Genomic DNA, 16,034 nt, shown 5'->3' with positions numbered 1-16,034 from the left:
TATTATATATTTATTGAAATTACAGAGAACAGAGGTAGAAATGTCATAGAGATGTGTGGGTCGACTACACATTGACCAAACACCGTCCAAGATTAGTCATCAACCTTATTCTTCCAGAAACTCAGCTTTAGCACCCATTCTGTATCACCTAGAATTGATTAGGCCCAAAAAACCAAGTCCTTCTCCAGTCTTGCAAAATCTTGGTTTACGGCCCAGAATGTCTATTTATTTACTCACGTGGTATGAATTGTATGCTGGTCTTAGTGCATCCATTTCAGGTAGTCAGGTTTATTACAGGCAGGAAGGATGCAGATTTTAATCAGGTTTTGGGATCTGATGCATCTTTCTACAATAGAGAGATACTTTACAAGAGGATCAGCTGTATTTTAAATTTTTCCCTGGCTGGTACAGGAAATATGGACATATTTTTGTTTTCTGTGATGTTCTTCAGGGACCGCCCCCCTGGACTCCTGTAGACTGTGGGTTTTTTTTGTTTTTTTTTTTTAATTTATTTTTTTTTCCAACGTTTATTTATTTTTGGGACAGAGAGAGACAAAGCATGAACGGGGGAGGGACAGAGAGAGAGGGAGACACAGAATCGGAAACAGGCTCCAGGCTCTGAGCCATCAGCCCAGAGCCTGACGCGGGGCTCGAACTCACAGACCGTGAGATTGTGACCTTGCTGAAGTTGGTCGCTTAACCGACTGTGCCACCCAGGCGCCCCCTGTAGACTGTGTTTTTACAGAAGTGCTCATCAGCGGGACTGCTGGCTCAAGTGTAGGGACCCTGTATTTAGGCAGCTGCTGCTAAGACATTGGCAGAAATTAGCTAATGCCATGTCTTTGCCGTTCAAAGTCACATTTGTTGGTAATCAAGTAGGGATAGGAACTCCTACCTAAGATCGGCTATTATCATCCCTACTTATCATTCCTTTGGTTGGTAAAGGGATGATTGCTATTGTCTTAGAATCTGTGTATAGTTTCTGGTTTTTAACCCACTTGGACTGAAAATAATATAACAGACTTCAAGATTAGGTTATGCTAGCTGTAAATTCAGTTACTTTCTTTCTGCCTACTTTGAATCTTAGAATTGCTAGATTGATTCTGTATGCTTAGTTTGGTGGTGTTGATGAGCAAATTTAATCCTAAAAATCATTGAAAGAACAAGAGCAGTTTATCAGGCTTTAGTTTCCCTTTTCATCTCAGTGTATTTATCACCACCGAATGAGACAGAGGATGTTGACTCTTTCATAGACCATACTAATTAAAAAATATTCGTTTGCCAAACATAGCTAACGGTGATACATATTTTTTTCACAACCCTACTTAGCAGCAACTTACTTCTTTCCTATCTTTACCCCCTTGAAAGACCTTGTATTCATCAGCACGTATCCAGTTTATCCCTAACGTTTTCCCCTAATTCCAGGATGGAACGTAGTGGCTGTTGTGTATATGGTAGTAGTTTTCCTGTTTCCCTCAAATGCTGAAGGTCCATTCAAAACTGGAAGGGAACCTATTTTCAATAGGTGGGTGACGCAGGCAACCCGGTCAGCTCTCTGAACCTCAGTTTTATTCCTTGTTAAAATGAGCATCTTATTAATGCCTCTCCCAGAATTGATGGGATTTCAAGAAACCACACTCTGGATGTTGACTTAGGAAAACAGGAATGAGAAGTACGATAAATTTAATGGCAGCGGTCTCTTAGAAGATGAAGTGCACTGGACCAGATGGTGAATTTGGCCTGAAATGAAGTCAGTCCCAGCATCTGTGATCTTTGCATTCTTGTGGCTCTCCTCCAGTCTGTTCTTCACTTAACGGCCGGAGAAACAAAACCTTATGAAAATAAATTGAATCATGTCACACTTAGAGTCACCCTATCACTGCATTTGCCTTTGCGCTTAGATTAAAATTCAAATCTCCACCGTGGCATAAAGTGCCCTGCCTCGTCTGGCCTTGCCTCCCCTTGCTTCCTGTGCTCTGGCCACACTGGTCTTTGAATTCCTTTGAATGCGCAAAAGCCTTTCTCACCCCAGAATCATTGCATGATTGCATTGACCAGAATCATCAGGTCATAATCCCAGGGTCAAGGGATCAAGCCCCACATCGGGCTCCGTGTTGAGTGTGGAGCCTGCTTGGGATTCATTTGTTTCATTTATTTTCTCTCTCTCTCCCCCCTAAAAAAAAAAAAAAAAAAAAAAGTACTTTGCCTACCACCATCTCTAATTAAGGAGTTTCCAGTTCTAGTTCTTTTGTTAATTTTCTGTTTCACAGCACTGTTCCTTCATAGTTCTTATTGCACTGGTCGCCTCTTTCAGAGCTTTTATTACATATTTGTAATTCTTTTGTTTGCTTACTTTTTATAAATCTGTCTCTTTTATTAGACTGCTAACTCTACAGAGAGTGGGGACTGCATGTACCTTCTTTACCCTCCATACCCACTGGCAGACACGCAGTAGGTGCTTAGTAGATCTCCGTTTACTAAATGAATACAACCATCTAAGTCATTTTGCTCATGGGGGTCATTTCAGAAATGTTCATTTTTCCTGCCTTCTAGTTCATCTCCTGCTTGCATTAGACATTAAATAGTGATAGTAATGGCCCCTACCCTCAAGGGCAGAGGAGTCTAAGGAGTAAGATTAATAAATATATATAATGCTCTGCAATAACTTTTTCATAGAAATATGGGGTCCCTGAGGAGACACCATCTGTGAAGGAGTTGGAGAGCTTGAGAGAAGGATGAGGAGGAGAGTTCATTAAGAGGTGGTAGAGGAGGACATTCCAACAGAGAAACTACCTTATGGCCTAGGGGTTGGGAAGTGTCCAGAGTCACTGGATGGTGATGACTGGGTCTGGTTGTTTGAGAGTAGTGTTTACGGGAGAAGTGGCAGAAGGTAAGGCTGGAAAACGTGCTAGACAGTGAAGGACCTTGACTGCCGTGTGGGGAAGTTGGAACTTGAGCCTGTAGATCTTTGGAAGTCATAAAAGTTTCCTGTTTTCGGGGTGCCTGGCTGGCTCGGTCAGCAGAGCACTTGACTCTTGATCTTGGGGTTGTGAGTTGAAGCCCCACATTGAGCATAGAGCTTTACATTAAAAAAAAAAGAAAGAAAAGTTCCTGTTCTCATTCCAGTAATAGGACAGGCTGGCTGGGACAAGTCCACTGTAGAGATTTTGCAGCCAATATGTAAATTGTGAAAAGCATGTTGAACCAAAAAGTGTGATGACGCTAGTTTGACTTTAAAATAGAATTTATTGCAAAGGGACTTCGTAAACAATCCTTTAAAATATGGGAAGAGATGGCCAGTAATACTCTTCCATTGCTTAGATGCTGTAGGGAGTAAAACACTCATGGCTTTTCATAGTGACAGATGGTATAACAGTCTTGATGCGATCAGGTCAGTCCCTTGAGAGTGGCAGGTAGCGGAAGCTGCAGCAAGAGTGAGGCTGGGGGAGGCAGTCAGGATGCGGCAACACCACCGGAAACCCCGTGAGTTTAGAAGAAGCCCGGGTGGGTGCAAAATAGCAGGTATTCAGAGGAATTGCAACTACAAATGAAGCTTACAGTGACCTCAGAGGGGTGTGGGAATGGTCCTGAAGGTCTGGGGTTGTTAGTAAATACGGGTCAGGTCAGAGACCTTCAGTGAGAGATTGCCTGAATGCATACACGAGCCTTCTGCTCAGGCCGTCTGTTTCTTTTCTAGAAAAGCTAAAGGCCTTACAGATTTATAAAGTAACTAATGGAACTTGAAAATGACTGCTTTTTTCTTCTGGGCTTGTCATGAGATGGGGCATTAGTCATTGATTCTCGAATGTGTTAGGGATCCTAGTCACTGAGGCAGTGGAGACAAAGTAACAAGAGTAAACTTTGGGAGTAGGACAGATCTGTGTTCGGTTCCCAATGTGTCACTAACCAGGTACTATACAGGCTCACTTCCTTTCCTGCTTGTATTAATGCCTAGTTAGGATTGTGGGAATTAAACACTAGATAGAAAGTTCTGGCTGTAAATCAGAGTCTTCATGACCCCTCCCTTGATAATTTGCTAGAACGGCTCATCAGAACTCCTGAAAACACTTTACTTACATTTAGTGATTTTTTTAAAATGAAGGATGCCCCTCAGAAGAGCCAAATGGAAGAGGAATGTAGGACAACATATAGGGGTGGACGGGCGGCTGTCAGTGTGCGTGGAGTTCCCATGCCCTCTCTGGTGTATTTAAAATAACACCAAAGTTCAGCTGAGTAAAAGTGAGGATCTGATTGGCTTTATGAATTGATTCATGAATTGGGCAGCATCCCTTTTTAGCAAGGAGATGCTCTGCTGAGCTAAACAAAAGAAAGGTTTTTAAAGGTAGAGAGAAGGCATTAAAAAAAAAAAAAAAAAAGAGGGGCGCCTGGCTGGTTGAGTGGGTAGATCATGTGACTTTCAATCTTGACGTTGTGAGTTTGAGCCCCACATTGGGTATAGTGATTAGTTAAAAATAAAATCTTAACATGCTTATTTATTTATTTTGAGAGAGAGAAGAGAGAGAGAGCGAGCAGGGGAGGGACAGAGAGTAGTGCGATAGAGAATCCCAAGCAGGCTCCGCGCTGTCAGCACAGAGCCGGATGCGGGGCTTGAACCCACGAACAGTGAGATCATGACCTGAGCTGAGATCAAGAGTCAGATGCTTAACCGACTGAGCCACCCAGACGCCCCCAAAATAAAATCTTCAAAAAAATCTTCAAAAAAAAAAAAAAGGAAAGGAAGGAAAAGGAAGGAAAAATGCATTGTTTAGGCAAGGTTGCCCTCCTGAGGGGCATGGAAGGTATCTATCAGTAAATTTCCTATCAGTAAATTTACTCAGATTGACCAGGAAATTCCGTGTTGACTGGTTACACTGCTGGGAAGTTGAAACTGCAGTTAGCTTAGGTATCAAGTTAGGTTTGCTGCTTTGCCCTAAGCGTCACCATGGTCGGCCTGTGGGTTTTTCTAACACCACCCTTTCTGCACCTGATGTGTTCAACAACTTGAAAGCAGCTCAAAACCTGTCGTTCAGGGGGTTTTATGGAGGTTTCTCACGTAGGCAGGATTGATCACGTTATTGGCCATATTAGCTCAAGCACCAGCCACTCCTTTGCAGAGATGTGGGGGGTGGGGATGGGGAGGAGGGGGTGGGGATGGAAGTTCCAACCCTCCATCCCTGCCTTGGTCTTTCTGGCAACTAGCCCCCGTCCTGAAGCTGTCTAGGGGCCCCCAGCCACCGGTCATCCCAAGACACTCTTCCCACTCTAGAAGTTCCAAAGGTGTCAGGACTGGTGTGCCAGGAACTAGGGGGAGAGACCAAATATATATTTCTTACCATAGCACATCTTTGAACAAGGAATGTCAATCAGTTAATTCAGTCAAAAGTGACTTTGGCCAAACCTTTCCTCATTATAAGTGAAAAAATATGAGAGGAAACCAAATATGCGATTTCCCAAATTCCCCTCTGATGCCTAGTATACCAGGAAGCTGGTGATAGCCTCTCCTCCAATGACCTCAGTGCCCAAGGGGGGGCTCCTCTAACAGCTAAACTATGTAAATTAGGAAAACAAAGCCACTGAAGTTGTCCCATCTAATCAGTCAGACAAATTAAGTGGTGCTTTCCCTGGGCTGTGGGGACCAGCTCTGGCCTGCTGCACTGCAGTAAAGCGCTACATACAGAGCCCCTCAGGTTGGCAGCAAGTCCTGTGGCCACTTCCAGAAGCCATCCGAAGCCCTTTCAGACCCTTCTTCCCAGCACGGCCCTGCAGATGTCCCTGCAGATGAGAACGGAAACCTGTGCAAGAGCCTTGCTGGAGCCGTCCACGTGATGGTTCACCCAGCCCCGGTGACAGCACCTGATTGTTCTTGTATCCGAAGTGCTCGCACACTAATCTCATCATGTCCTGTTGTGCCTGTCGGCCTCCCTGCAGCCTCTGGCGGGGTCGGCGGCAGGAGGGTTCCTGCACTGAGAAAAAGTAAAACCCTTCGGAGAAGCATTTGCTCTTCTGGAGACCATCGATTTTGCCAGGCCACTTCATCCTGGTAATGCGAGGACAGAACCGTAGCGCTTGTGAGTAGGAAAGGCCGAGAACAAGCTCTTCAGCTGCAGATGATGAGACATTTTCTGAACGGTGCAGAAGTATCCCAAGCATTCACAGAAAGAATAATCGCCACCAGGCCTGTATTCGGAAATTCACGTCTAGTATTTAATTTAATTCTCACCATCCTAACTGGCATTAATACAAGCAGAAAGGGAAGTGAGGAGTAAGTGGCTGGTTAGTGACAGTAAGAACTGGACTGCTTTGTCTTACTGCACAGGTTGTGCTGCTGCTTTCTCCACGCCGCCTCAGTGGCCAGGATTCCTGCTGTGTCCGTAACACGCCACATTTGAGAATCAGTGACTGATGTCCCTTCCCTCTCATGCCAAGCCCAGAAGAGAAAAGCAGCCACTTCAGAGTTCCGCTGATTACCTATAGGTCTGTACGTAAGGCCTTTGGCGTTTCCAGAAAGGAAGCTGACTGCCTGAGCAGAGGTTTGCCCGTGTATGCGAGCAGTCTCTCACTGAAAGGCTGATCCTTCCGCCTGGCCCGTGTGAGAATCTGTGGACCTGGAAATGATGATGGTGACGGCCAGTCTGATAGCCGGGGTTGGAGAAGTTGTGCAGTATTCAACAGTGTATACATCCCATTAGTAAGTCATTGTGGTTATTGACAGCTGAAATTAAAAAGAAAATTCCTCTTGCCATTATGTGAATAGTTTTTTTGTTTTTTGTTTTTCCAGATGGCTGCTAAATTGTCAGGACATAAATACTTGAGTTGTTTGGATCTAATTAGTTAAGAAACAAAACTGTTAGGTATCTCTTTTGGCTTAGGGATACCCTTAAAAAAAAAATTACTGAAAACACTGAGGTACCATGAACTGAGAGAGTTTGAGAAGATTTGAGAAGATATGGCCCAAGAGGATTCAAGGATCTTTGGATAGATTTGGTCTGGATAGATAGAAAGTTAGAAGGTCACAGGACCCCTCCACTGTTCTTGGAATTTCAGTGCAAACCTTCATCCGAAACTTTGATAGGCACACATATGCCTAAGATATCCAGACAGACTCCGCTCTGATCTGTGCACACCATGTAACAGCAGTCTAACTGCTGAGTCCCAGGAATGGCCGCTCATAGCAACACTCCCCTCCCAGAAGACCAGACTGGTCAGGCTGCCTCATCTTAGAATAACACCACCTACTCTGGGATAACCTTCCAGAGTCAAAACTAATGGAAATCCTGGGATGTGAACAGCAACATCTTCAGCCTTTGCTTCTATGAATGTCATAGAATTTTGTCAGCTTAATCAATTTGAAAGCAAACAAACGTCTCAAAATAAATCAGTTGTTCTCGACACCATTCTCCTCCATAACCCCGAGCCAGTTTTTTTAAGATCAGTATTTTTTAAACAGTGGAAACACCAGCAAGTCTGAAAAAACAATTACGAGTCAGGAGTTTATAAGTGCTTAAGAAAAAAGTGTGGTGTTAGCAGAAAGGATCTGAGTTTTGTGTTCAAATCCCAGCCCGTTCACTTGATGCTAAGTAAACTTGGATATGCTTCTTAATGTTTCTGAACCTCATTTCATTCACTGCTAAGTGAAGATGGTGCTAATTTTTCAGATGGTTAGGAGGATTAAATAATTATGTAAGTTTTCAGTAAACGATGGCTGTAGCAATAATTGTATTTGCAGTAGGTGGTATTTTTCTGATATGAAAATGACATGAAATGACACAGTGTCTCTGGATATACACAAAATGGTTATCTCTGAGTAGTGGGATTATGGGGAACCTTTGTAAACCATACTCTTCTATAATGTTGTAGTTCTTTGCGATGTATTTTTGTAATCAGGAAAAAAAAAATTAAGTGATGTTTCTGGGAGGTCAGGGAGATCTGGGGATCACCACACAAATTCCAGTCTATGTATAATTAGAGGAGAGACCGTGTTGGCTGGCTGCCTTTATGTTCTTTTTAAAAAGGGCTTTTTTTTTCTGGGGTGCCTGGGTGGCTCAGTCAGTTAAGCGTCCGACTCCAGCTCAGGTCACGATCTTGCAGTTTGGGAGTTTGAGCCCCACATCTGGCTCTCTGCTGTCAGTACAGAACCCGCTTCGGATCCCCTGTCCCCCCATTCTCTCTGCCCCTCGCCTGTACGCACACACCCATACATACTTGCTCGCTCTCTCAAAAATAAATAGACATCAAAAAACAGGGGCTCTTTTCTGAACTGTTTTACACACAACGGTCTGACACCAAATTCATATTTTTCCCATTAACGACAAATTTTTCAATTGTCCACGCACCGAGTGTCCTCCAATTCAGTTCAGTAGTGATACTCACCACTCAGAGTTAGTGCAGACCTCACGGGTTAAGGGGTTCAGCCCTTCGGGCTGATGGTCCCCCACTTCGGGCTCCAGTCACAAGTCCCAGGTTGCCACCTGTACTCCTCGACCCAGTCGCGTAGAGACCTTGGTTTGTGCCGGTCGCTGTGTGAAATGCTGTGGTTACAGAAATGAGTAAGTCATGGCCCTTGCTCTTGAGGACCTCATCGCCAGGTGGATTTCCCTCCCTCAGTTGCCGCGTCCACACTTCAGACTTCACTTATCACTGACCTTGGGATGACGCTCAAATCTGTGTCTTCAGGTCAGAGCTTTAGACCTTGATCCAGCTGCTTACTGCATATGCAACCTTGACGTTCCTCCCGTACCTCCACCTTAGGTGTCCTCTGAATTGAACCTGTCTTTTCCTTCCCGGAGTATCAACGTCAGTCCTCTGACAAACCAAACCTGAATGTGTTTCCCTCATTCCCTGTGTGGGTAAAGGGCATTATCAGTCGCTCATGCAAACCACCACCCTTGACTTCCCTCATTTACCCCATGTCCCCAGATCTTACCTCCTTACATCTTTTTTAGTTGTCCATTCTTTATTCTGTTACTGTCTTCAGTCAGGCTACCACCTTCATCCACCGAAGACCCGGAATTACCCACAGCCTCCTGTTCAGACTTCCTGCCTCCCCTGTGATTACTGTCCTCTGTCCCCTGTGGCTGCCAGGTTGACCTTCTCAAAGGGCATATGTGACCATATCACTGTCCAGTTTAAAACCCTTAATGATTTATCAGTCCCATTAGGAATGGCAGGATTTGGGGCACCTGGGTGGCTCAGTCGGTTAAGTGTCCAACTTCAGCTCAGATCATGATCTTGTGGTTCCTGGGTTCTAGCCCCACATTGGGCTCTGTGCTGACAGCTCAGAGCCTGGAACCTGCTTCAGATTCTGTCTCTCCCTCTCTCTCTGCTCCTACTCTGCTCATGCTCTGTCTCTCTCTCTCTCTCTCAAAAATAAATAAACATTAAAAAAAAAAAAAGAATGGCAGGTTTTGGCTCAAGTAAACATCTCCTCCTTCTGAGCCGAGGGCAGATCAGTGTTTGTGTATGTGATACAGCCTCACAGTCCTTCTCACTACAACACCTTTTTTCTGGTTGGTTGTTTCAGGTGTACAGTATATTGATTTGACAACTCTGCATTTCTCAGTGCTCAGTATAAGTGAAGTCACCACCTGTCCCCGTACAATGTCATTACAGTATTACTGACTATATCCCCTGTGCTGCACTTTTCATTTCTGTGATTTGTTTATTTTATAACTGGAAATTTGTACCTCTTTTTTTCTTAAAATTTTTTTAATGTTTATTTTTGAGAGAGCATGAGCGGGATAGGAGCAGAGAGAGAAGAAGACACAGAATCTGAAGCAGGCTCCAGACTCTGAGCTGTCAGCACAGAGTCCGACGCGGGGCTCGAACTCACGAACGGGAGATCATGACCCGAGCGGAAGTTGGACGCTTAACCGAGCCACCCAGGCGCCCCAGAAATTTGTACCTCTTAATCCCCCTTACCTATTTAACCTCTTCCCCCATCCACCTCCTCTCTGGCAACCACTAATTTGTTCTGTGTATTTAAGAGTCTGTTTGGTTTTTTAGATTCCACGTATGAGTGAAATCATATGCTGTTTGTCTTTTTCTAACTTGTTTCACTTAGCATAATACCCTCTCACTCCAGCCATGTTGTAGCAGATAGCCAGGTCTCGTTCTTTTTTATGCTTGAGTAGTATTCCACTGGGTGCATACACATCTTCTTTGTCCATTCACCTACCAGTGAACACTTGGGTTGCTTCCATATCTTGGCCATTGGTAAATAATGTTGCCATAAACATAGGGGTACATATATCTTTTTGAATTAGTGAATTTTTTTAAGTTCATTTATTTAAAAAAAATTTTTTTTGATATTTATTTTTGAGAGAGAGAGAGAGAGAGGAAGACACAGAATCCGAAGCAGGCTCCAGGCTCTGAGCTGTCAGCACAGCGAGGCTTGAACTCATGAAACGTGAGATTATGACCTGAGCTGAGTCGGACGCTTAACCAACTGAGCCACCCAGGGGCCCTAAGTTCATTTATTTATTTTTTTAGTAATCTCTACACCCAATGTGGGACTTGAACTCATGACCCTGATGTCAAGAGATACATGCTCCTCCAATTGAGCCAGCCGTGTGGCCCTGAATTAAATTTTTGTTTCCTTTGGGTAAATACCCAGTAGTGGAATTACTGGATCACATGTCATTTCTGTTTGTCATGTTTTGCGGAACCTCCATACTGTTTCCCACAGTGTTTGCACCGATTTACATTCCCATCACCAGTGCGCAAGGGTTCTCTTTTCTCCACATCCTTGCTGACGTTTGGTATTTCTTTTCTTTTTGATACTAGCCATCCGACAGGTGTGAGGTGATGTGTCCTTGTGGTTTTGATTTGCATTTCCCAGGTGACCCTTGGCGTGCATCTCTTCGTGTGCCTGTTGGCTGTCTGCATGTCTTACTGTAACACTTGAGACAGTCATTATTAATTGGTACGGATTGGCGCTGAGGTGAACTGCGTTTGATTGGTACCAGGATGAAATCTCATCCTTTTTTTTTTTTTTAATGTTTTTATTTATTTTTGAGAGAGAAAGAGAGAGAGAGAGAGGGACTGAGTGCGAGCAGGGGAGGGGCAGAGAGAGGGGGAGACACAGACAAAGCAGGGTCCGGGCTCTGAGCTGTCAGCCCAGAGCCCGACGCGGGGCTCGAACTCACGGACTGCGAGATCATGACCTGAGCCAAAGTCGGACGCTCAACCGACTGAGCCACCCAGGCGCCCCTGAAATCTGTCATCCTTGACTGGCAGGATCAAGTTTAAACTGTGTAGTTTGGCATGTAAGGCCCTCTTTGATGTATCCCGCCACTCCCCACTTTGCTGTCCCCTTATCTCTTTTCTCAAAACTCAGCTCAGGGGCGCCGGGGTGGCTCAGTCGGTTAAGCACCTGACTCAGTTTCAGCTCAGGTCATGATCTTCAGGTTCCGTGAGTTGAAGCCTGTGGCAGGCTCTGTGCTGACAGTGCAGCATCTGCTTGGGATCTCTGTCTCTCTCTGCCCCTCCCCTGCTCACACTGTCTCTGCCTCCCTCAAAAATAAATGAATAAACTTAAACAAAAGATTTTTTGAACTTAGCTTAAAAGCACCTCCGCGAGAAAGCTTTTCAGGGTACTCTGCTCCTCCCACCAGATGGATCTTGGTTGTTGTCTTTTGAGTTCCTTAGCGCCCTGTGCACACAGATACCTTGGTTGTGGGCTGGTGCCCTTTAGCACCTTACTTGGTCCTGTGGATTGATTTCCCTAAGTAAAAAAAAAAAAAAAAAAAGCTGGACACTAAGCTTCCTAAGGGCAAAGACCAGGTCTTCATTTTTCTGTCTGCAAGCTTCATACAGATTTAGTACGAAGGATGCTTTTCGTAAGTGTCTGTGAAATGGAGGCGTGTGTGTTTGCCACACTTGACAAGAGTGGAGTAGAATGGCCTTCTAGAAGTTACACTCCCTGCACGCTGTCTTCCAACTCCTGCCGCTGTAAATATTTCACGTTCTTTTTTTTTTTTTAATTTTTTTTTTTCAACGTTTATTTATTTTTGGGACAGAGAGAGACAGAGCATGAACGGGGGAGGGGCAGAGAGAGAGAGGGAGACACAGAATCGGAAACAGGTTCCAGGCTCCGAGCCATCAGCCCAGAGCCCGACGCGGGGCTCGAACTCCCGGACCGCGAGATCGTGACCTGGCTGAAGTCGGACGCTTAACCGACTGCGCCACCCAGGTGCCCCAATATTTCACGTTCTTTAGGATCTTCTTGGAGGGGCGCTTGGGTGGCTCAGTCGGTTAAGTGTCCACTCTTGATTTTGGCTCAGGTCACGATCCCTGGGTTGTGGGATCGTACCCCTCACTGGGCTCCATGCTGAGCGTGCAGCCTGCTTAAGATTCTCACTCTCCCTCTGCCCCCTCTCCCTTGTTTGCTCGCTCGAAGAAAAACAGATCTTCTTGGAAAGAGTTTGCGTAGCCATCCCAATAGCCTGACTTGCACAAGATTCCTTCTGGTGCTCAGTTGCCACAGTTCTGGTCCCTCTTCTACCTTGAGTGGAGATGGAAAATTAGATGCTTGTTAAAATAAAGTTAATAGCCTTTCACCGTGCTGTTGAGAATCACTCTGTAATGAGCCACAGTTACCGGTGGAAATGTGTAGGGGTGGGAACTAGGTGGCAGCTATTGGAGTAGAGATTGTTTCTCATGACCGCTTTATTGAGACATAATTCATACACCATGCAATTCACTTATTTAAAGTGTAGAATTCAGTTTTTAGTATATTCCCAGAGTTGTATAACAATCACCATGATAAGATTTAGAACATATTTTTTTTAAATATAATTTATTGTCAAGTTGGCTAACATACAGTGTATACAGTGTGCTCTTGGTTGTGGGGGGCAGATTGCCGTGATTCATCGCTACATACAACACCCAGTGCAAGTGCCCTCCTCAATGAAAATTTAGAACGTTTTAATCATTACAAAGGGAAACCCCATATCATTTATCACTCCCCATTTCCCTCCCAATCGTCTAGCCCAAGGCAAGCACTTACCTACTCGGTCTGTGTAGACTTGTCTGTGTGGAACATTTCATATAAGCAGATTCTGCAATACGGGGTCCTCGGTGACAGGTGTCTTTCACTTAGGATAACGTTTCCAAATTTCCTCCGTGTTGTAGCATGTGTCCGTATACGGCTAGACTGTGTTTAATTTACTCATTCGTTGATTGATGGGTATTTGGGTTGTTCCCAGTTTTTGGCTACCGTGAGTAATGCTGCTATTGTGTATAAGTGTTTGAGTAGACTTCTGTTTCATTTCTTTTGTGTGTATACCTGGAAGTGAAATTGTTAGGTCATGTGTTAATTCTGTTATCATTTTGAGGAACGCCAGACTGTTGTCCAAAGTGACTGTAACACCATTTCACATTCCCACCGGCAGTGTTTGAGATCCTAATTTGTCTGCATCCTTGCCAACACTTGTTATTATCTGTCTTTTTATATTTATGTTACTAAAGACAGACTGAACGCTTTTGATACTTATATAAATGTGCATATTTTATGTCAAGGTGTGCGTAATTTTATATTTAGATATAGCATCCTAGTAGATGTGAAGTAGATTCTCACTGTGATTTTTTTTAAGATTTTTAAAAATGTATTAGAGAGAGAGGGAGGGGCAGACAGAGACAGAGGATTTGAAGTGGGCTCTGAGCTGACAGAGACAACCCAGTGTGGGGCTTGAACTCACAAACTGTGAGATCATGACCTGAGCCAAAGTCGGACACTTAACTGACTGAGCCACCCAGGGCTGCTCATTATGGGTTTGGTTTGTGTTTCCCTAATGGCTAATTGTGTTGAGCATCTTTTCACGTACTTATCAGCCATTTATTTATCTTTACTATTTAGATCCTTTGCCTATTTTTTTAAGTTTATCTTTTTTAGTAATCTCTGTTAGCAGTGTGGGGCTCGAACTCCTGACCCCGAGATTAAGAGTCTTACCCTCCTCTGACTGAGCCAGCCAGGTGCCCCTCCTTTGCCTGTTTTTAAATTGGGTTTTTTTTTAAATTTTTTTAACGTTTATTTATTTTTGAGACAGGGAGAGACACAGCATGAACGGGGGAGGGCCAGAGAGAGGGAGACACAGAACCGGAAGCAGGCTCCAGGCTCCGAGCCATCAGCCCAGAGCCCGACGCGGGGCTCGAACTCACATACCGCGAGATCGTGACCTGAGCCGAAGTTGGACGTTTAACCGACTGAGCCACCCAGGCGCCCCTGAGTTGTCTTTTTATTATCGAGCTGTAAGAGTCTTTGATGTATTCTGGATACAGGTCCCTTATCAGACAGACGATTTACAAACAGCTTCTGTGTTTTCCTACTTTTTCTTTTGAGTGTAGTTGACACACAGTGTTGCGTGTTTCGGGCGTACAAACACTGACTTAGCTTCTCTGTACATTATGCTGTGCTCGCTGCAAGTGTAGCTACCATGTCACTATATGTGTCTGCGTCGCTGTTACGGTGTCATTGACTTTATTCCCCATGCTATCCTTTTATTCGTCTTTTGACTTTGTTGATGACATGGTTCACAGCAAAAAAAATTTTAATTTTGATAAAGCCCAATTTATTCTTTTGTCACCGATGGTTTTGCCATCATATTAAGAAGCCAGTGCCTAATCTAGGGTCATAAAGATTTACTCCCGTGATTTCCTGAGAGTTTTACTGTTTTAGCTCTTCCATTTAGCTCTCTGATCCATTTTGAGTTACATTTTGTGTGTGTGTGGGGTAGAGATTTGAACGACTTAAAAAATGTTTCTCAGTCTTGACATAGGACTGAATATCCTGTTTTTATTTTTTCCTTCCAGAGATGATAATCTAGATGCGGTCAGAAGGTGACTTCTGGAGTGGCAGGTGTCACTCTTGTAGAGAGGGATGTTGACGGGAGGAATAATGTGCTAACGTGTGTGGCAGATTTCAGAGATTAGGGTCAGGTGCCAGGCAGCCTCCCGCTCACCACAGACTCGAGCATTAGTTTAAATCTTGCCGTTTCAGGATGGGTGAGAATCGTACGACAGGTGCCAGGGGCTGTCGTAGAACCAGTTTTGTGTGTGACGTTAGCCGTAGCGGGTGGGCAGCTCTAATGGGCTTATTTGGTTTTCTCGTCAGGGGTCTCTCTGTTTGGTTTGTCGGCCCTCTTGGTCCCTGGGAACTTTGAGTCTCATCTGGAACTTGTCAAGTCCCTGTGTCTGGGGCCATCGCTGATCTACACAGCCAAGTTCGCTCTTGTCTTCCCTCTCATGTATCACACCTGGAATGGGATCCGACACTTGGTAAGTTCATTGTTTACGCGCTTTCGGGGTGAAGGGAATATAGGGGAACGTAGGGTTCTCTCCTTTGTTGCCTGGGTTTGGTGCTGCCCCTGAAGTTAGTTGTGCTGACCTTTGCCCGGGGGCCGCTTGGGGAAAGCTCAACGGGTCCCCGGGTCCCGTGCCCTGCTCGGCAGCCCCGCCGAGCACTGGCTGTAGGCCAGCCAGACCCTTGCTTGGTCTCACTGCGAACTCGTCCGTTGTGTGAGGCGCGTCACTACAAGAGACCCCTGAAGCCAGGACGTCCCTCTGGCCTAGGAGGCGTACTTAGTACACGCGTAATTAACTGGCGCCTACTGTGTGTCAGCCTCTGTTCTAGAGCCTGGGGTTTCAGTTATGAGCTAGATGGTTGCTGATTCCTGTCAATCCAGGTGACAAACTGCTGGAGTCAAATATATTAACTTCTGTTAACTTCTGTTATCTTAACATCGGATCGAGTTGACTGTTGTTTTTTTTTTTTAACTGGAAATAAGGGGTGGAGTGCTTGGTTTTTTTTGTTTGTTTGTTTTTGTTTTTTAGTGTTTATTTTTGAGAGAGATAGAGTGTGTGTGTGAGTGGGGGAGGGCAGAGAGAGAGGGAGACACAGAATCCGAAGCAGGCTCCAGGCTCCAGGCTCCGAGCTGTCAGCACAGAGCCCGACGCGGGGCTCAAACCCACAAAGCACAGGATCATGACCTGAGCTGAGGTCGGGCGCCCAACCGACTGAGCCACCCAGATGCCCGAAC

General features: G+C 44.9%; 1 protein-coding gene across 3 annotated transcripts in view; it reads left to right on the top strand.

The window, feature by feature from the left end:
- SDHC (succinate dehydrogenase complex subunit C) overlaps positions 1 to 16,034 on the top strand; it is a 35,952-nt gene that overhangs the window by 16,729 nt on the left and 3,189 nt on the right. For all 3 annotated transcript variants that reach the window (XM_047839847.1, XM_047839846.1, XM_047839848.1), the window contains one exon: positions 15,110 to 15,273. In XM_047839847.1, the coding sequence (XP_047695803.1) occupies positions 15,110 to 15,273 (164 nt within the window). The remainder of the gene's footprint in view (positions 1 to 15,109; positions 15,274 to 16,034) is intronic.

Source organism: Prionailurus viverrinus, chromosome F1, assembly GCF_022837055.1.
Source record: "Prionailurus viverrinus isolate Anna chromosome F1, UM_Priviv_1.0, whole genome shotgun sequence".
Classification (NCBI taxonomy): Eukaryota; Metazoa; Chordata; class Mammalia; order Carnivora; family Felidae; genus Prionailurus; species Prionailurus viverrinus.
The sequence above is the reverse complement of the archived record's forward strand: the minus strand, read 5'-3'. Positions and strand labels throughout refer to the sequence as shown.